We start from the raw sequence: 22,984 nt of genomic DNA, 5'->3' as shown, positions 1-22,984 counted from the left end.
ATATCGTTATACGTATAGATGTGTGTATGTAGTTAATGTTCTTCTCTATAGCATTTCTAAGGCGATATCTAGATATGGTTATTATTCGCGGTTGTTGAAGAAATTATCTCGCTGCAAGTATTCGTAGATCTCGATAAAATCTTCGTCTGTTAGTCCTGCGAGGGGTTGGATACTGCTTGGTAAGACTAGGTCCTCTGGTTCCGGGTAGAAATTTGGTTCAGGGGGATCCAGAACTTGACCTGGGTTGGATGGACCAGCCTCAGTTTCTGTGCTTTGTTCTATGGGTCTTCGTTCTTCCGGTATGGAAGGAAGATCTTCCGGTGTCCTGACCGGCGAGTAGCTGGGATTAGATGAATCCTGGATGGGGGAGTAATTGGGCGATGGCGGCCTGGCTCTGGGCTGTTGTTCCTCTTGAAGAACCGCTGGAGGGTTTCGGGGAGGACGATAAGGGTATGCGCGGGAGGGCGCGAAACTACGCACTGGAGAGTACCTTGTTACTCTGCTTGTTAAGTCGTTCTCGTCGGCAAACAACTGACGAGCTGTAGGGAGCCTAAGTACCGACCGGGAGGCACGCCTGCGGCGTATACCCGCGGCACGGAGGGGAATTTCGCGTCCAACGGAAGAAGTTCGGCGGGGGTTAACCATCTACCGAGGGAATACGACTATTTAGTATGTTTGATGCGATTGATTTAACACAAAAGGGGTTTACTTACGATGATGCGTAGAAAGGTACCTGTTAAGATGAATGGTTTTATAAGGTAAATGTAGTCACAGCAAGGTGGTTCATAGAGTTAAGACGAATAATACGGCTTAACGGATTATTATGAGATAAACGAATGTAGATTATGATAGTATATCTCACTCGTTCTCATATCATGGTTGAAACGTTCGGCTATATACAGTTCATTGGGGTACAGCAATTAATGATTTATTTAATATATTTTGAATTTTTCAGGGGCATGCGGTTGCACCGAGAGGTCCGGAGATTCAGGGGGTACAGACAAGGATACGGGTAAGAGCGGCTGGCTTACTTCAGATAAGTATAAAATTCATAAAATGTTTTCGATAGTTAACTTGTAAGCCAGTGCATTAATTCTATTATTTCGACAGATCCTCTAGGAGCGAGTCTTAGATTCTGAGTCTAGTATCGATGTGCAAGACGTCACGTCACAGCGGCACAGGATCCACGGAGAAATTCTTGCAGAGAAGCTCTCCGTGAAAGCGGCAGAGGAGTAGAATTTGCTACTCAATGCACATCGAGTGACTAACTCGAACGACGCTACACTCTAGGATACGCTTCGAGCGTTCTCAGAGGATCGGTTGAAATTTAAATTATTCAACTCGAAAGAAAAATTTAAAGTCTGTATACGGACAGGTAGGATTCGGGGAAAATTGTCGTACAACGGATGATAATTTATCTAGCATATACTGAATTTCCAGGAGCATGCGGCTGCACCGAGAGGTCTGGAGATTCAAGGATACAGACGAGGATACGGGTGGAAGCGGCTGGCTTACTTCAGATAAGTATAAAATTCATAAAATGTTTTGATAGTTAACTTGTAAGCCAGTGCATAAATTCTATTATTTCGACAGATCCTCTAGGAGCGAGTCTTAGATTCTGAGTCTAGTATCGATGTGCAAGACGTCACGTCACAGCGGCACAGGATCCACGGAGAAATTCTTGCAAAGAAGCTCTCCGTGAAAGCGGCAGAGGAGTAGAATTTGCTACTCAATGCACATCGAGTGACTAACTCGAACGACGCTACACTCTAGGATACGCTTCGAGCGTTCTCAGAGGATCGGTTGAAATTTAAATAATTCAACTCGAAAGAAAAATTTAAAGTCTGTATACGGGCAAGTAAGATTCTGGGAAAATTGTCAATAGGCCTAGAATAAATCAACCTAATATACGAAGTTATTATCAAGGTTGATTAAGAATGATTATTATTTTATTATTTCCTTACCGGATGACGGGATCAATGGATGAATGCAGGCACCGCTGCTCCTTCCCTGGGTTGCTCGACCTCGGTGAGAACCTGAAGAAGTGGCAAGGCAGCGCAGAGAATGGCCAAAGAGTCAGAGGTTGCTGGATGGTAGCACTTTATTAAAGTGTTAATGTTGATACAGCTCTCTTAATAGAGATTGAGACTAAGTCCCGAAAGAAAAAAATCAAAATCGCGACTAAGTTATTTTCGAATAAGTTAAGGTGTCCGGTAGGCTTCTAGGTTTTTCCTCTTCGAGAGCTGGAGATCTGATGGGCGTAGAGAGAGCTGAGACACAGGCGAGTTAATGGCGCAGAGAGACTTTGTCTAAAAGGCCGGAGAGAGCGCGGGGCCTTAAATACCTTCCTCTGGTTCGACGTTTAATGGTAGGGAGAGGAGGTGGGCCTCTTCGGTGATTGGTGGGTCGGCTGCTGGAGCTATCCCTTCCTGCTATGAGTTTGCGATGTGGTGGGTGAGAGTTTTGTGGTAGGGATTGCAAGTCTTGCGTCTTAGATTTATTAAATAATTTTAGAATAATTTTTAATAATGATTTTTAACAATCAGAATTTTTTATAATATCGTATTTATGTTATTAGAAAATTTGAGTTCGATTTATAACAATTGTTTAAATTTTAAGTGATATTTTGGTAAATTCTGATGTATTAAACCATTATTATTACAATGATTTTTACAATGGTGCGTATATAGTTAAAATTAATAATTAGTATTAATTAATATTTAGTAAATTAATAATTAGTAATAATTAGTAAAGAAAAATTTAGCATTTGGATTGCAGATTCTAACGCAACGGATGCGAAGATGGCTTATCTCTTTTTCTAAAAATAGATATGCTGGATGTCCTTCGAAGAATGCTCACTGCATTCTTTCTCTTTATAAGACACATTAGTAACAGTAATATTTTTTAAATGAATTACCTTTTAAAATTCGTTTACGTGGTTTAAATTGGCATATTACACGTATTATTTCCAGGTTTAATAATTATCTTAAGACTAATTATTAAGATTTATCATTTACAAGATATATTTTTATTTATTTAATAAAGGCTTTAACAATTAGAATTTTTGTGGTTTTATATGTATATATTTTAAAATTTTCAAAGTCGACTTTTAATGATTACTCAAGTCTATGAATAATATTTTAATAAATTCTAATGCGTTAAGCCATTATTATTACAATAAATTTTACAATAAGAATATATGGAAATTAATTATCGCTTCGCTTAATAGTTATTATGTCGCTAAAAGAAATTTTATTCTTACAGTTCTCGGAACAACGTATGAAAAAGCGGCTCGTTTTACTTCTAAGAATGATCACGACGGATGTGCTCGAAGAATTCATTGCACGCTCTACCGTGATCTTTTATTCAAGAGGTCTTTTGATTCTGACAATATTTTATTCTTTGAAGATTTTCATTTGGGCGACTTTTATATTAGCACATATATATATATATATATATATGTATAGATATGTATTCGCATATTGCTTATGAAAATTGATTTCAGCAAGTTTTTACTGAATCGTATTTAATAATCATCGTATAAGATTAATAATTATTGTATAAAATCTTGGGGTTATTAATATTAATTATTTGTTAATATTCGTAATATATATATATATATATGTTTTGTGTGCTGATTAATTTTGTCGCGGTAGCAGTCTATTATATCTCCTCCTTTGTTTTATTGTTAAATTTGTTACAAAATGTATATGCATATAGCATGCATATACATATAGGGATATTGTTGGACAAGTTAATATATATATGTATCAATTTCTATCGCGACGCGTATTTATTGTATTTATACCGTTATTTTATTGAATTTGGTTATAAAATATATATGCGTATATGTAAATTTAGTCAATTTGTATGTTACATATAGTATGCGTATGTATAGGGATAATTTTGGACAAGTTAAGATATATATTTGTAAATTTCCATCGCAACGCTTATTTATTGTATTTATACCTTTATTTTATTGAGTTTGGTTATAAAATATATGTGCGTATATGTAAATTTATTCAATTTTATGTTACATATAGTATGCATATATATAGGGAATTTTGGACAGTTAAATATATATTTGTAATTTCCATCGCACGCTTATTTATTGTATTTATACCTTTATTTTATTGAGTTTTGTTATAAAATATATATGCGTATATGTAAATTTATTCAATTTATATATTACGTATAGTATGCATATATATAGGGAGATTTCTGGACATGTTAATATATATATGTGTCAATTTCTATCGCGACGCGTATTTATTGTATTTATACCGTTATTTTATTGAGTTTGGTTATAAAATATATGTGTATATGTAAATTTATTCGATTTATAGGTTACATATAGTATGCATATATATATAAAGGTGTATATTTTTATCTATTAATATTTGTTAATTTTTTGTCCTGACGATTGTTTATTACGTCTCTACTTTTATTTTATTGGATTTTGTTATAAAATATGTATGCATATGTGTATATGTAGTCAGTTCATATGTCACATATAGTATGCATATATATGTATATAGAGGTATATGATACTGGATAATAGTGTGATATTAATAGAAAATGCTTTGTTAATGCTTAATTATAAAAGAGAAGTCGATGTATTAATTTGGTTTGCATTCATGCGAGCGCGAATTTAGATCTTCCCTCTGCCTTTAGGTCGGGAGAGGATGTTTAAAAATTCCAATGGAGATAACGCGACGTGCTGGACTTGGCCTTGCACGCTTGTTCGACTCGTAGAGTTATACGCATAATATTCTTTGTGCAGTATTATTCGTAAGTACACATATTATTTCTCTATTTCTCTCGTGTTTTCACGTTTTATTTCCTTTGACTTAATGATACATGTATATTATGCATGGTAAGAAGTTGCTGTCATTATATTCATTGTTGTAATTTTTTATTTTTATTTAATAAAGTTTTTGAATTTAGATTCTATTTTTCGAGTGTCATTTTGCACATTATGTACCTGGGCTCTATTCATTTCTCAGAAGGTTTTAGTCTTACATTATTAAATTTGCATATGTTCATATGCACGTACATATATATATATATATATATATATATATATATACGTATAAGAGTGCTCATATGTAAATGTTCGTGCATTTTACAATTGTGTATATACATTTTATATTCATAGTAGCTATAGGTGTCCATCCTTAATATTATTATTTTATTTATTCAGGCGATACTTTTGCCAGGGGGGTACCCGGTGAGTAGGAACACGAATATAGGGTGTCCATATATTTTCGTCATATGAAGACTTACTAGTAAGTAATATTCTGACATAATTATACTTAATAAGGTTTGGTATTATGAAATTTTGTCATTAAAGTACTTGAAAAAGGGGGATTATTATAGTTGAAAACTTTTTATATGAAGTGTTAATATTTTATAAGGCTTGGTACATGCATTCATATATAGAAGAGTGTGATCGTAAATGTTCATGGTTGATTTTTGATGATGTTCATTGGCCTTATTCTGATTTTTTAATTATTTTAATCTAAATTTTATATTATTTTGTTCATTTATGCTAGTTGGTTTTTCTTTCTTTTCATTGGCTCATGTGTATATGCCTTAAGCATATAGATGCTATCCATTTTGTTATACTTAACGCTTTGCAAATTTTTATAAAATATTGACAGCCTCGTGTTAGAAATTATTATTCTTATGACCAAATATTATTTTACATTAATTTTTCAGGCATCCAGGAGGGGGGTCATGTGACTTCGTCATATAAGGTATTCTTATTTGATTTTCAGGTAAGATCACTTTAAATTATTATTTGTGTTATGGGCCGCTAGTATTTGGTTAAATTTCGTTATTAGCTTATTATAAGTGAATATTTTATTTGTTAAGGTCTTATTATTCATTTATTATTGGTTATAAGAGTGGATGCATATATATATATATACATATATATATATATATATTCATATGTATAATTGTTAGAATTATTTTGTAGAATTTGAAGCTAGATTTTACTACCAAAATTTTGTTTCTGAAATTTTCTTATCGTTAATATTTTTATTAATTTATGGTCTAAGAACATATATTCATTTTTATTTGTTTTTAGGTGTCAACAGGTTTAGCAAGAAAAACAAGCAGTGCTGAATTAAAATGTTGATGGTCAAGGATATATTATTATTTCTAAGGGTAAGTCTTATTAAAATTTATGCAAATTCATTATTGTTATTATTATTGTTATTAGTGTTATTATTATTATTTGCATTTAAGCAATTTCAATTTTAATCATAGAGAATTATTAGTACCATATAATTTATTAGTTTTATCAATTGTTAAATTTTGGTTATTATCTTACGTTTTTATTTATAATTTTGTCTTTACAAGTTTCATAGGATATTTATTAAATATTCATTGTTAGTTGGGGATTAATATATATATATCTTGTAATTATTCAATGGCACTTAAATTATATTATTATAAAGTATTTTAACATTTATTATTCTTGTATTTGTTATGTTATCCTTGTGACGATATTAAGTCGGATACTAGTAATTTTGATTTTAATGATATTATTTAGAGGGAGAGTTCGTTTGATATTTATACGATTTTGTTTTGTATTTCGATTATTAGTATCGCGATATTATTTAGTGCATAGCTATTATTTATTTGGTTTTATGATTTATAGGTTATACTGGGAGCAGTATATCGATGGTCAATGGAAAATAAAATATTATCGTCGTGAGGGGTTACATCTATATACCCAATATGTTGGAATTATTATCCCAGAGATGTATACGAGAGCGTTTTCACCCAAGTTTGGACGTCATTTTTTTGATGAATTAGTCGACTAGTGTGGTGATCTACTTGGTCATGGTATCATGATTATATTATTTTTATAATTCTATTGTAAAAGATCTCGAAGTTACAACACTTTTGTTTGGTAAATTTGATTGTTAGCATCATATTTATACTTCTAGTGAGTAGGGACTGTTATTTTAGAACTATATACGGGAGCATATTAGGACGTGTACTTATTTTGATTAATTAATCGATTAGTACGTTGATCTACTTGGTAATGGGATCACAATTATGCCCTTAGTATATCTCTATTGTAAAAGATATCGAAGTTACAAACATTTTAAATTTTTGTTTTTGGGGTTGCCTTTAAAATTTTACTGCTAGAATAATCACCGGGGAAGCTACTAGAAGGTCGTCAGATTTTTATCGTTAATCTTTATTCGTTTAATGAATTATCCTAACAAAGTCTACGCCAAGTATTGGCTTTATTTTGTATTAATTGTTTTATTTCTTTTACAGGTTACCGAATGGGAGCGTACATGTATTTATATACGGGGAGGAAGAGGGTTGATGGATCAACATTTCTACGTCGAAAATTATAGGGGTTGTTTCAACGCATAATTTTATAAATATATATATATAAACATATATATATATATATGTTTTTAGTTAAGACATCGGTGTTGTAAGGATTTTTGATTATATAAGTATTTTTAATGGTACTACTATAAGACGTACCTATTAATATTATGTTATTATATTTTTAGCACGTTTTAATTATTATATTTTTAATTATTTAAAGGCGATTGTGTTGCTTTTATGATTATATAATATGCTTTGCCTGTCATGTACTATGCATATTAATTATTTAATCAATTCTGCCAAGTAATTTATCAAGTCTGTCGCTAAAATTTAATTATTAAATTTTATCGTTAATATTTGATTCTTCCAATTATATTTTATTATTGATGTTTCATTAAAATTTTGAGATTCGTTAACTAATTAATTTTTCTCTTTCAGGTGCAGGACTACCGTGGCTTTACTTTTAAATGATATTTGGATTTGTCGATGTCGAGGTGGATGATTATTAAAAATCGCTCACATCGCGGGATTTTATATAGATCTTGATTGTTAGTATTAATTTCTTTTTAGAGGAAGTTAAGGAATACAAGGTTTAAAATTATATTATTAATTAACAAGAATGTGTATACGTATATGTATCAAAATTTTAATATTGGTTTGTATGTCTTAAGATATTAATTTTATAAACGGCATACAATAAGATTTTATAAATGTTGATACTTTTGCTTTATATAAATGAAATATTGAATTATCATTGATCATATAATAATTTTAAATTTTGATTAATGCATTAAGATTTCGATTGTTCATATATCAAAATGATTTTATCTAATTTATTACAATTTGCTTAGGAATACTGTTGTTGGAAATATCTTTTATTAAATTCTCATTGGTCAAAGCATTGATTTCTCAAGGGATTATTATTTTGTCTTAGTTTATTCGCGATATCCGTGTAGGGCAAAAATCGTCGTGTTTAATATATGTACATGTATGTGTATTAATTGTATTTTTATTATATATTTTTCCTACACGTTATTAGAGAATATATATATATATATATTCATTGGGAAAAGGGAAGCTTATAAATCATTTCATATTTATGGTTTGATAATCGTGAAGGAATTACATAAGTAAGCGTAAATATTTCCCTTTATTTTATTATTTTACATATTTATAATGTTAACTTATTATTTCTTTTGTTAATTCTTATGCGTTAATTTTCATTGATATTATAAGGGATTGCATATATTAATTATACGAATTTAGTTTTCTATAACATGGCGATTGACTATTATTGTTAATAATTTGCTTTACGCGTATTTATTTATAATTAGGTTATGTAGTATATGCATGTGTCCGATTTAAATATTATTAAAATTTATGTCCTCGGTTATTGGTAGGACATTTGTCATGAAATAATTTAGTATTAATGTACAGCGTTAAATTGAGAAATTTTATATTTTGATTATATTATCTTGGAGGGTCATTATCCTCTTCAATTATTTTATAGGAAATTGTATATAGACCTTTAATTAATTACGATTTTTCTTTTTCAGGTTTCTAGTGGTGAGAATCTACATTTAAGAGAGTGTTTACGCGGGAAGAGAGGGAGATGTTCAAGCCTATGATTTGTGCTACAAGATTCCAACGATATATATATATAAGCATAGACGTTCTTATTATTATATTTTTATTTATTCTTTTGGTTCAACAAAATGTTTTATAAATTAATTTTATTTCATCGAGAAAAAAAACTCTTATTAATTTCTGGTTAGCACATACTATATTTATTTAATAAATTCTGTATGTCATAAAGACTATTAGGGGGACTTTTACTTATCCGACAGACCAAATAGAAACAGATATAGATTTTAATTTTATTTAATTTATTCTCTTGAATTTTAAGTCATTATATTCATAAATTTTGTTGATGATCAGGTACATTTTGTTGTTCCGTTTGGTGTATCTATGTGTATGTCTTGTTTAATAATTAGGTTAGTAGAATCAATATAGCGTTTTTATTTCGATATATGTATATGTATGTTAATAGAATTAATCATGATCAGATATATATATGCGTAGCGTATGTATATTCTGAGTAAGGTATAATTTGAGTAATATTTGAGTCTTATAGTTCTCCTAAATAGTAATGGAGATGTTAGACACAAAATTTCAGATATATATGTATATATAAGAGGCGGTATTTATGCTTGTTTAAAAATGTAATCTTATTTCAACAAATCTGTTGGTCATGGTATTAGAGTTTATTATTAGAAGTGTCATGTATAAGAGTTATAATTTTTCTTTTGAACGTATTGTACGTTTGTTCTCGGTTATTTGTTCGTAATGTAATGAGTACGTATTTTTACTGAGTGGCTTTATATGAATATATATATATGTCACTATTGTAAAGACGATTTTATTTAGTTTTTGTGCAGAGTTTATTTTATTAATTATTTGTATTAAGCATTTTTGCTTGTAAATCAAGTCTTTGCGTCTCCTTTTATATGGTTAGGTCCTTAAGGTTATACTGTTAATAATTATTTAAAAGGGGCTTGTGGAGCAATTCTATTAATGTTAATCGTTGAGGGTTTTGATTCTTACTTTATAAGAGTGTTTCTTGTCTCTACTGGAAAATATGGGATTACTAGATTTGGCTTATATCGATGGGTTTTCCTTTTACAGATTCTTAAAATTGGGGATCTATGTACGAGTATACGCGTATGAAGGCGGAAAATATTCTAACTATTTGAAGAGTGCGGATTATATATACTTATCGGAAGGATAATTGATTTTACACTTCACGATACTTTAACTAGAACTTAAATCTATTCTACGTAAGTATATATATTTTCTTTTTCTTTCCTTTCATATATTGTTTTTTTTTTTATTTCATCTATTGTGGTTTTTTTTGTTAACAAAATGAATCGTTATCGAATCTGTTTCATTACGATTGATTGTTTGAATAATGAAAGATATTTGTAAATATATATATATTCTAGATTTGAAATTCTTTACATTATTGTGGCTTTAAGATTTTCAATATTTTTAATTAAAGTTTATTCAATAAGTTTCCAATGATAACGGTTAGGTCCATTTTGTTAGATTTTGTCTATATATATGTATATATATATTTAAATATATTTGCTAATGCTGGTTTTACGGTTGGTTCCACTAGTATAACGAAATTTTATATAGAGTAATGACGATATGATAATATTATAACATTTTATTGATATTTTCTATAATTTTCAGGTATTCTGTAGCGACTTTCAATGAGTGTACTACACATATGCTGTCAGCGAGGGACAGATATATATATATAGACGTTATTATATAACAATAGTAGGTAAAGATTATGATATAGATATAGTTTTGGAATTTTAATATGCGATATAGTGTAGTATAAAGATTTTGAAAATTTTTCATTGCGGGACGTAACAAGTATGATAGTTACTTACGATGATGTAGTAATTTAGATTAATAAAGGATAAAAATATACACTCTCAGTGTGTATGTCCTGTTAAGAAAATAAAATAAAATAAATGAGTTGGATGTTTGATTTAATAAGAATACGAGAGCATAGTTGAGGTTGAAAAATGGAGTCTGTAAGATATTCGGAAGAGAAAGCGTCAGGGTAAGTAAAAATACGAATTAAATATTGAACCAATGATATAAAAGAGAATAGTAAAATAAAGTTTTAATACATTAAATTGTTCGACATATTCATAATATTTGAAGTATATGTTTTCGTATTAAAATTGTTAAAATGTGTATATAAATATATTGAATGATAATTATGAATTGTTAATTTTGTTTAAAATTCTCAGGTTCGATCAGAAGTGTCTAGACTGGAGGGGATATATGGATACAGACTATGTCACTGAATGACATAAATATAAAAACGGCTGGCTTATATTAAGTAAGTATAAAATTAATTGAATATTTTAATAGTTAAATTATAAGCCAGTGCATAAAATCTATTATTTCGACAGATCCTCTAAGAGCCAGTCTTTCATTCGAGGTCGAGTATCGATGTGCAAGACGTCCCGTCACAGCGGCTCAGAGTCCATAAAGAAATCCTTCAAAAGAATCTCTTTATGAAAACGGCAGAGGAGTAGTATGCTACCCAATGCACATCAAGTGACTGACCAGAACGGCGCTACGCTCTAAGTATTTAATACTGAGGACCGGTTGAAATTGGAATTTCAATCACAAAGAAAACTAAAAGTCTGTGCAATGATAAGGTATGGGTTCAGGAAAAATTATTAAAGTTGTAAGAATAGTTGAGTTGTCATGCAAGATTAAAATTGAGTTCTTAAAGAAATAATTAGTTGATTGTTGAATTTTTATTACTTACCGGTTGATGGAATTCGCAGATGTACAAGAGGACCGCTGTTCTTTCTCAAAACTGCTCTACCTCGGTGGAGATTTGGAGAAGTGACAGGGCGATTCAAGAAGTTGGCAGAAGATCGGAGATGGTGAGTAAAAATCACTTTTATTTGAATACTATTTGTTATACAATTCTATTATATCTAGAGACTAAGTCTCAAAAGAAAAATTAGAATCGCGACTAAGTTCTTATTATGTATGTGTCCGGTAAGCTTGACTGCTAATGACTGACTGAATGAAAAGCGCGCACAAGACGGCGCATGCAACTTGCAACTACTCTCTGTGGACTGTAACTAGCGACTGCGGTCTGTGGTTCACTCCTTGAAATACTGTCGATTCCCACTTCTGTTCCAGGCGTTGGAGATGGTAAGAAGCAGGCGTTAGAGGTGGTAAGAGAAGCGCACTGGCTGTTCCGTCGCTAGTGCTGTCTCTCTTCTTCAAGCGCGCTATGACGTAGTGGGCGCGCGGTACGTAGTAGGGGACCGCGGAGCTGTCAGTTGTGCTTGTGCGTCGAGACATTGTTCATATAATTATAACGGTAAGTCCTTTTACAATAATTTATTAGCTTCCAGAATTTTTGCAATATATATATTTATATTTTTTTTGAATCAGTGAATTTTTCTTTATCATTTAAGACATTAATAATCTTTGTAAAATGCTTTGTTTAAAAGTAATCATTAACTATTGTGTAATAATATAAAAAATAATTATTAATAATATCGTCAAATTCCGGTGCTTCAAATCATTGTAATTACATTGTTATTAACAAAAATAATGTGTTTAACATAATTTTATAAAAGATTAATTGCATAATATAATTATAAATTGTTAGTAATAATCGTTGATCATAAAATAATAATTTTATAATGAAGAATAATAATTATTAACGCTAGGAGTTCGAAATTATAATATTATTTTAATCTGTCACAGCGGACAAAGAAAGGAATGCGGCGACCGGATGAAGGGGAGATAAGCTCGGAGCGCAGCTGCACCGGATGAAGGGGAGATAAGAGAACAATAGGGGAGATAACTGAGTCACTCGGTAAATACTATTCTTATACTTTTATAATTTCGCATTCAATAATTGCATGCAATAATTTTATTTCAATAATTTTATTCTTTTAATAAAGATACATATATATACATAAATATATATATATGTATATGCATATACGTATGTGTGCATTTATTCTTTTTATTTAATAAATTTATTTATTTAAAAGAAAAATTATTTATAATGTATACATAATAAATGCTAAATTAATAGACCTTAATAATTGAATAATTATTAGTAATATTCATATACATATGCTTTGCATCTTTGTTATTTATGTATATGTAAATTTGATTTGTGAAAATAAATTAAGATTTTTATTCATTAATATTAATAAAATTGAGAACAGCTTTATGCATGCTATTATTCTCGTGCTATTATTTCGAGTGCGCTTGGTCTTGAGACGTCGCATTTTGAAGGGGAGATAACAAAGAAATAGGGGAGATAAGACGGTACGCCGGACTTATTTATGACGCTCTAATAGTCTTTAATAATTTCATTCATACAGAATAATATTCTTTTAATTATTCATATATATATATATATGCATGAATTAATTTGTTTAAATAATAAATTTCGAATTATATCTTTCGAATGATATATATATATATATATATATATATATATGTTACATGAAGTTTTATAAAGTCTAAATATTAATAATTATGAATATTATAAATTTTATTTCGTGTGAAGAGAAGTTTATTACTCGAAGTTAATTCAAAGTCTTATTTTAATTTCTTTATTCGAAGTTCTCTATTGTCTTGGTTCGCATACCAAGGGGGAGATAAGGCGGTCGGCGCAGAAAAATATGAGGGGAGATAAGAGTGCCTTTCTTTCGCACAATGCCTATAGACTGTATTATAAATTGCATGCTGAATTATTCACGCAATAGATTTTCTTCTGAAATATTAATTATTATTAGGTTTTATATATATTATATATATGTATATATATAAACTTGTATATATGTTTATTCATTATTTTCTTATTTAATTTATATTCATTAAGTAACGCTTTATTGTATAATTTTGTACGAGTTTTCTTGATTTATTAAATCATTCATATTTGTTAACTATTTTATAATATTTTAGTATTATAGTTATATTATTATTTCTCTCATTTATAATTCTATTGTTTTGGGTGGTGTTTCAAACTGGGTAATACAATTAATGTCACGCTCACTAAATGTGCAAAGGTTGATCTTTAAGAGGCCTTTGTTACGTTCTGAGATTTCGTTGTTACGTCTCGATCGTAACTTCTCACGTATTTATTTGTTACGCAATTGTAACTTCTCTCTATTTCTTTTTTAGGGCAACCTGCCAAGCCGGCTATACCCTAGGACGCCGAGAGACTAAGAATCTTTTGCGCTTCTTTCAGGAGAGGGATTGACGATGGGAAATGAATTAGGTGCGTTGAACCTGACCCAATTTATCCTTTTGATCTGTTTTCTTTTATTAGTTTACTTCCTTAGAGCTTTACAAATTTTTTATTATTGTTATTATTGTTATTATTTGACAGTTGTAGATAGTGTATATCGTTATACGTATAGATGTGTGTATGTAGTTAATGTTCTTCTCTATAGCGTTTCTAAGGCGATATCTAGATATGGTTATTATTCGCGGTTGTTGAAGAAATTATCTCGCTGCAAGTATTCGTAGATCTCGATAAAATCTTCGTCTGTTAGTCCTGCGAGGGGTTGGATACTGCTTGGTAAGACTAGGTCCTCTGGTTCCGGGTAGAAATTTGGTTCAGGGGGATCCAGAACTTGACCTGGGTTGGATGGACCAGCCTCAGTTTCTGTGCTTTGTTCTATGGGTCTTCGTTCTTCCGGTATGGAAGGAAGATCTTCCGGTGTCCTGACCGGCGAGTAGCTGGGATTAGATGAATCCTGGATGGGGGAGTAATTGGGCGATGGCGGCCTGGCTCTGGGCTGTTGTTCCTCTTGAAGAACCGCTGGAGGGTTTCGGGGAGGACGATAAGGGTATGCACGGGAGGGCGCGAAACTACGCACTGGAGAGTACCTTGTTACTCTGCTTGTTAAGTCGTTCTCGTCGGCAAACAACTGACGAGCTGTAGGGAGCCTAAGTACCGACCGGGAGGCACGCCTGCGGCGTATACCCGCGGCACGGAGGGGAATTTCGCGTCCAACGGAAGAAGTTCGGCGGGGGTTAACCATCTACCGAGGGAATATGACTATTTAGTATGTTTGATGCGATTGATTTAACACAAAAGGGGTTTACTTACGATGATGCGTAGAAAGATACCTGTTAAGATGAATGGTTTTATAAGGTAAATGTAGTCACAGCAAGGTGGTTCATAGAGTTAAGACGAATAATACGGCTTAACGGATTATTGTGAGATAAACGAATGTAGATTATGATAGTATATCTCACTCGTTCTCATATCATGGTTGAAACGTTCGGCTATATACAGTTCATTGGGGTACAGCAATTAATGATTTATTTAATATATTTTGAATTTTTCAGGGGCATGCGGTTGCACCGAGAGGTCCGGAGGTTCAAGGATACAGACGAGGATACGGGTGAGAGCGGCTGGCTTACTTCAGATAAGTATAAAATTCATAAAATGTTCGATAGTTAACTTGTAAGCCAGTGCATAAATTCTATTATTTCGACAGATCCTCTAGGAGCGAGTCTTAGATTCTGAGTCTAGTATCGATGTGCAAGACGTCACGTCACAGCGGCACAGGATCCACGGAGAAATTCTTGCAAAGAAGCTCTCCGTGAAAGCGGCAGAGGAGTAGAATTTGCTACTCAATGCACATCGAGTGACTAACTCGAACGACGCTACACTCTAGGATACGCTTTGAGCGTTCTCAGAGGATCGGTTGAAATTTAAATTATTCAACTCAAAGAAGGATTTAAAGTCTGTATATGGAGAGGTAGGATTCGGGGAAAATTGTCGTACAACGAATGATAAATTATCTAGCATATACTGAATTTCCAGGAGCATGCGGCTGCACCGAGAGGTCTGGAGATTCGAGGATACAGACGAGGATACGGGTGAGAGCGGCTGGCTTACTTCAGATAAGTATAAAATTCATAAAATGTTTCGATAGTTAACTTGTAAGCCAGTGCATAAATTCTATTATTTCGACAGATCCTCTAGGAGCGAGTCTTAGATTCTGAGTCTAGTATCGATGTGCAAGACGTCACGTCACAGCGGCACAGGATCCACGGAGAAATTCTTTCAGAGAAGCTCTCCGTGAAAGCGGCAGAGGAGTAGAATTTGCTACTCAATGCACATCGAGTGACTAACTCGAACGACGCTACACTCTAGGATACGCTTTGAGCGTTCTCAGAGGATCGGTTGAAATTTAAATTATTCAACTCAAAGAAGGATTTAAAGTCTGTATACGGGCAAGTAAGATTCTGGGAAAATTGTCAATAGGCCTAGAATAAATCGAACTAATATACAAAGTTATTATCAAGGTTGATTAAGAATGATTATTATTTTATTATTTCCTTACCGGATGACGGGATCAATGGATGAATACAGGCACCGCTGCTCCTTCCCTGTGTTACGTCTTACTTCTCCAGTTTTCGGTAACTATTCCCTCACTCTCTGATTCTAGGATCAGACCTGCTGGGCTTACCATACAGATGAGCGAAGTGCGTCTCCCAATTTATCTTTTGAGGCAACCTACGCAATGCCGGCTATACCTCGGGATCGCCGGGAGCTCTGGACCTAACTGCTTTGATTGGATCGCTGGATTTATCTGCTTTCCGAAGGATTATGCTTGTGGATCGTGCGTGTTAAGAAATAAAAGTTCACTTTATTGTAGGAAAAGTACAAATTTGTAATATTTATTTAATATCCTTTAGTACATATTTATTCTTTGGTTTCTCTCCTTGGTCGTTGGTACATATAGCAGATCAGAGAAAGATGAAGCTGTCCAGTATATTAGAGAGAGAAGATCATATAAAGAGACATGTTAATTATATACCATCGCAAATAATTAAAATAGAGTTGCGCAGATGCAGCGGTAAAGTATCGCGCAGATGCGGCAACAGTTCATGAAATACAAGAAATCAATTGATTTGAATAAAATGTTTCATATAATAAAATAATTCAAATTAAAATAATTCAAATTGCCAAATGTTCAATTTAATAAAAGATTTTAATTTAATAAATGAATTTAATTATATTATAATAACTTTTATGATGAGTCATACAATGATGAGTCATACGAATATAAAATAAAATAAAAATGAGTCATACAATGATGAATCATACGATGATGAGTCATACAGCAGGTGTTCGTTAACAGAATATTTCAATAAATTATATGATGAGTCATACGACGATGAGTCATACAAATATAATTTTAAATAAAATAAATTAATTAATTTGTTAAAATGAAATAAAATAATAAAGTTAATAAAAGTGAATTAATTCATTGGCAAATTGCTTCAATAAGAATATGCGATGTACTATTAAAAGTTGTTCACAAAATGGCGGGCTGCCATGAAATATGGTAAAACAAGATGGCAGGTTCCCCAACTCCTTATATATTATACATGAAAAATATATGTAGATTCGTAGAAATTTCTGGACTTTCGGTAGATAGGGAAATAGATTGCTTTTTATTTCGTTTATTATAAAGCTGAAGGAATACAGAGGTACTGGAAAATGAAAGGATAGATACCGTATCGGCTTGCTTAGCCTTCAATCAAATAGTTAAAATGATTCCTTTAATAATATTCGTTTGAATCTCGCGCCGAGAATCTAGTGATAAAAAGAGACAGACATACTACCGTTATATGTGATTTTCATGAATGTACTTAAGGAAGTCTGTTCGGAAATTGAAATCGATTATAAATTCGTCTTTATGATGAAGCTCTTTAATGAGTCTTCGATAATTCGTATTAATGATTCAATTAATAATACTAATAATATCTTCGATAAATCTTTATGTATCAGACGTGTAATTGCAATATTATTTCAATTGTTTAATTATAATTGCGTATAGGCATCTCAAGAGTAGACATAGATGCAATAATTGATCGTAGTAGATCGTAATAAAGAGATAGTAAATGTAGTAGAATATCGTTGCGAATCACGAGAGTAAAGAAGTATGTAAAATAAAAGAAATAGGTACTTACCAATGAGTACTGCAGAGTGAAGTTGAAGATCTCCAGGGAGGACAGTCTACCTCGGTGACGTCGCTGTAGGAGAGTTGAAGGAGCCGGTGATGAATGACTGGCAGAAGACTCAAGTGATGATAAAATAAAACTTTAATATACTTCGTTCCAAGTACAAAGATTTGACAGTTCTCGGACTAAGTCCTTTTTGGCTCAAAAATAAATACTCGTGGCTGCGTGAAGGTTATACGTTGAAAGAACTAAGAGTCAAATCGAGTCAAATGCGAAGAGAGTCGCTCTGCATGGGTTTTTATAACGGGATTCCTACTTTTTGGGCAATTGTCGCAGAGTGGGAGCAGGTTCCTTTTCGCAGGGCGGAGTCTCTGATGATTGGTTCCCCTCTTAAAATTGGATGCGTGCGCAGCTTTTCATCGGTAGAAGGGTGATGCGTGCGCAATTTTGCGTAGGCGTTTGAACGATGATTGCGTCCCCGTTTTTGGGTCTTGAGGTGGTGGGGGAAGTAGAGTAGCCAATCAGGAAGTAGCAAAAATTCTGATGCAACCGGATGCGGTGAGTCATCGATGAGTCACTTTTGGCAACAATTCTTCTGATACTTGATATTTTTCTTGAAGGTTATCAGTGACATTCGATATTTTTTCGTATAATTTATGTGACAGGTGTCCTTCGATTAAAATAGATTTGCGTCGCCGAATTGTCGCACCGGCTTATCTTTAAATTATTATAAATTATTTAACTGATGAGCTCATGGTCGAATCTTTGTTATAAACAATGAGTATATGTAGACGGCTAAATAAAAGTATCTATAGTATGTGTACGTATAAGAAATATGTTTTACCAACAAGACTTCAAAATTTGTAAGAATAATGGAATTTAACATTTGGACCTCCCTGTAGATTAGGGAGTCGAAAATATATGGAATTATGTAAAAACATGTGTAAATATTCGGCTGTGGTCCTCAAAATTTGGGTTTAAAGATTTATAATGTATCAGGATAGTATATTCTCATAGGAGGTATACGTCGGTAAGTCGGTAAGTTAGTATGTCGGTAACTTCTGAATTTAAATAAAATTAAAGTATTAGGATAGCATGTATATGAAAGAGGCATGCTCCTAGTGAAAGAATATATATAAATATATATATATTTGTTGGTTAATATCTTTAAAATTAAAGTTTTAAAATTTTAAAGTATCAGGGTAGCATATTCATAAAAGAGGTATGCTCCTGGTAGAACGTCGGTAACTGGTGGGTCGGTAAGTCGTTGGGTTGGTAAGTTACCATAAGTCGGTAAGGTAGTAAGGTGTCGGTAACAAAAAGTCGGTATGTTACCATAGGTAGGTAAGGTAGAAAAGTGTCGGTAACAAAAAGTCGGTAAAGTAGAAATCTGTTTTATCATCAATCGGTAAGGTAGGAATTTCCTATATTATCATTTATCCTTGGTCGGTAAAGTAGGAATTGACTTTACCATCCCATGTAGAAAGGGTTGAAGTCTTGCAGGCTCTTTAAAAGTATAAGAGGTTACTATTCTGTAGGCGCTGCTTATACTGTATTAAAGGTATAAGTTTTTAGGCGTTTGTATATACGATATAGAGTCTGTAGGCGCTTTAAGAGTATAAACGGCTGCGGTTTTGCAGGCGCTTAATAGAAGGAAGATCAATAAGGCTATTTAATATGAATTATAATGCTTTTCTAGGCGAAAGAATATTGTAATTGCAGTAATTAGAGTGAATTATTTGTATTATAGCGTTTTTGATCCCCTTATAAGAGCTGAAAATAATATAAGATTAGTATTAAAGTATTTAATATAGAATTTTACTGTATGTATATATGATCAACGTTATATAGGCGCATTGAGAGTAAATAGTGTTGAAGTTTTATAGGCGCGTTTCATCTCTTAAGCCATGCAGGCTTATTGCAATTTATATTTTATAAAAAATAAGGCAAGAAGATCAATGTGCTTTTTACTATAGAGTTTTAATATGAATTTAAAGAATCTTTTGCACATGTAATGTGGGTTCATTATATAGAATAATTAAATATAACTGAGTTTTCTTTATATAAAGAGTGAATGAAGTATTTTTAGAAATATTCTCTTTGTATGAATAATACAGCATTTTGATCTTCTATAATTTTATATTATTATTCGATTATATAATAGCAAAAAAACTAACTCGAGAGAGTATATAAGTAGTAATGTAATGTGATTATATATTGATTATATATTTAAAATAAATTTTTGTAGCGGGACGTAACACCTGGGTTGCTCGACCTCGGTGAGAACCTGAAGAAGTGGCAAGGCAGCGCAGAGAATGGCCAAAGAGTCAGAAGTTGCTGGATGGTAGCACTTTATTAAAGTGTTAATGTTGATACAGCTCTCTTAATAGAGATTGAGACTAAGTCCCGAAAGAAAAAATCAAAATCGCGACTAAGTTATTTTCGAATAAGTTAAGGTGTCCGGTAGGCTTCTAGGTTTTTCCTCTTCGAGAGCTGGAGATCTGATGGACATAGGCGAGTTAATGGCTGAGAGAGCTAGGGCTGACCGACTTTGTCTAAAAGGCTGAGCACGGCTTGACGCTCGAGGTGCCTTAAATACCCTCCTCTGGCTCGATGCCCAATGGTAGGGAGAGGAGGTGGGCCTCTTCGGTGATTGGTGGGTCGGCTGCTGGAGCTATCCCTTCCTGCTATGAGTTTGCGATGTGGTGGGTGAGAGTTTTGTGGTAGGGATTGCAAGTCTTGAGTCTTAGATTTATTAAATAATTTTAGAATAATTTTTTAATAATGATTTTTAACAATCAGAATTTTTTATAATATCGTATTTATGTTATTAGAAAATTTGAGTTCGATTTATAGCAATTGTTTAAATTTTAAATGATATTTTGGTAAATTCTGATGTATTAAACCATTATTATTACAATGATTTTTACAATGGTGCGTATATAGTTAAAATTAATAATTAGTAATTAATTAATATTTAGTAAATTAATAATTAGTAATAATTAGTAAAGAAAAATTTAGCATTTGGATTGCCGATTCTAACGCAACGGATGCGAAGATGTCTTATCTCTTTTCTAAAAATAGATATGCTGGGTGTCCTTCGAAGAATGCTCATCGCATTCTTTCTCTTTATAAGACACGTTAGTAACAGTAATATTCTTTAAATGAATTACCTTTTAAAATTCGTTTACATGGCTTAAACTGGCATATTACACGTAATATTCCCAGGTTTAATAATTATCTTAAGACTAATTATTGAGATTTATCATTTACAAGATATATTTTTATTTATTTAATAAAGGCTTCAACAATTAGAATTTTTTGTGGTTTTATAGGTATATATTTTGAAATTTTCAAAGTCGATTTTTAATGATTACTCAAGTCTATGAATAATATTTTAATAAATTCTAATGCGTTAAGCCATTATTATTACAATAAATTTTACAATAAGAATATATGGAAATTAATTATCGCTTCGCTTAATAGTTATTATGTCGCTAAAAGAAATTTTATTCTTACAGTTCTCGGAACAACGTATGAAAAAGCGGCTCGTTTTACTTCTAAGAATGATTACGACGGATGTGCTTGAAGAATTCATTGCACGCTCTACCGTGATCTTTTATTCAAGAGGTCTTCTGATTCTGACAATATTTTATTCTTTGAAGATTTTCATTTGGGCGACTTTTATATTAGCACATATATATATATATATATATATATATATGTATAGATATGTATTCGCATATTGCTTATGAAAATTGATTTCAGCAAGTTTTTACTGAATCGTATTTAATAATCATCGTATAAGATTAATAATTATTGTATAAAATCTTGGGGTTATTAATATTAACTATTTGTTAATATTCATAATATATATATATATATGTTTTGTGTGCTGATTGATTTTGTCGCGGTAGCAGTTTATTATATCTCCTCCTTTGTTTTATTGTTAAATTTGTTACAAAATATATATGCATATAGTATGCATATACATATAGGGATATTGTTGGACAAGTTAATATATATATGTTAATTTCTATCGCGAAACTTATTTATTATATTTATACCTTTATTTTATTGGATTTTGTTATAAAGTATATATGCGTATATGCGAATTTATTCAATTTACACGTCACATATAGTATGCATATATATATTTTGGACATGTTAATATTATATGTGTCAATTTCTATCGCGACCTATTTATTGTATTTATACCGTTATTTTATTGAGTTTGGTTATAAAATATATTGCGTATATGTAAATTTAGTCAATTTATATGTTACATATAGTATGCATATATATAGGGATATTGTTGGACAAGTTAATATATATATGTTAATTTCTATCGCAACGCTTATTTATTGTATTTATACCTTTATTTTATTGAGTTTTGTTATAAATATATATGCGTATATGTAAATTTATTCAATTTATATATTACGTATATTGCATATATATAGGAGAATTTTGACAAGTTAAGATATATATTTGTAAATTTCATCGCAAGCTATTTATTGTATTATACTTATTTTATTGAGTTTGTTATAAAATATTGTTATATCCCGCGCCTAAATTTTCCGCGAATTTCACTGCAAAAACGACTAAGTCCATTCTAGCGCGTTTGAATCACGCGCCTAGGCGCGCCATGACACCGAACCTCATCCTGCGGCCGAGCGCGGCGCCGCAGTAGTATAAGCTTCCGCCGGACGCCGAGAGATGGCGCTCATCCCGGGCCCCTCTCTCTCGGAGTTCCCCACTCTCGACCGCCGCAGCGGCCGAGCCGCCGAAATCAAGGGACCTCAGAGCGGGCCCAGTCTCAGACAGTCGACATCGTGACTTCGAACCGAAAAGATCTAGCTCCCAAGCGGAACTCTAATACTAATTCCAATTTCTAAATCTAACTCTAAATTCTAAGTCGAACTCTAACTTTAAGATTTTTGTATTAGCTCATATATACCAGTGTCTAGAATATATTCTTCTTTTATTTGATATATCAACGTCGTGATTATTTATCGAATCCTACCTTGCATTTAGTTGAGATTTCTCACCA

The 22,984-nt window shown here is 32.0% G+C and overlaps 1 protein-coding gene across 1 annotated transcript; it reads right to left on the bottom strand.

Moving 5' to 3' along the window:
* Positions 1-76: 76 nt before the first annotated feature.
* Positions 77-20,257, bottom strand: LOC112638707 (proline-rich extensin-like protein EPR1). Its single transcript, XM_025410875.1, has 4 exons — positions 20,193-20,257; positions 1,965-2,010; positions 714-733; positions 77-645 (listed from the first exon to the last, which is right to left on the bottom strand). Exon 4 carries the CDS (start codon positions 643-645, stop codon positions 82-84), a length of 564 nt encoding a protein of 187 aa, XP_025266660.1. The 5' UTR covers positions 714-733; positions 1,965-2,010; positions 20,193-20,257; the 3' UTR covers positions 77-81.
* Positions 20,258-22,984: the final 2,727 nt, after the last annotated feature.

The sequence above is a fragment of the Camponotus floridanus genome, unplaced genomic scaffold, assembly GCF_003227725.1.
Source record: "Camponotus floridanus strain SB8 unplaced genomic scaffold, Cflo_v7.5 scaffold352, whole genome shotgun sequence".
Lineage (NCBI taxonomy): Eukaryota > Metazoa > Arthropoda > Insecta > Hymenoptera > Formicidae > Camponotus > Camponotus floridanus.
Note: the sequence above shows the minus strand (reverse complement) of the source record. Positions and strands in the feature narration are given on the sequence as shown.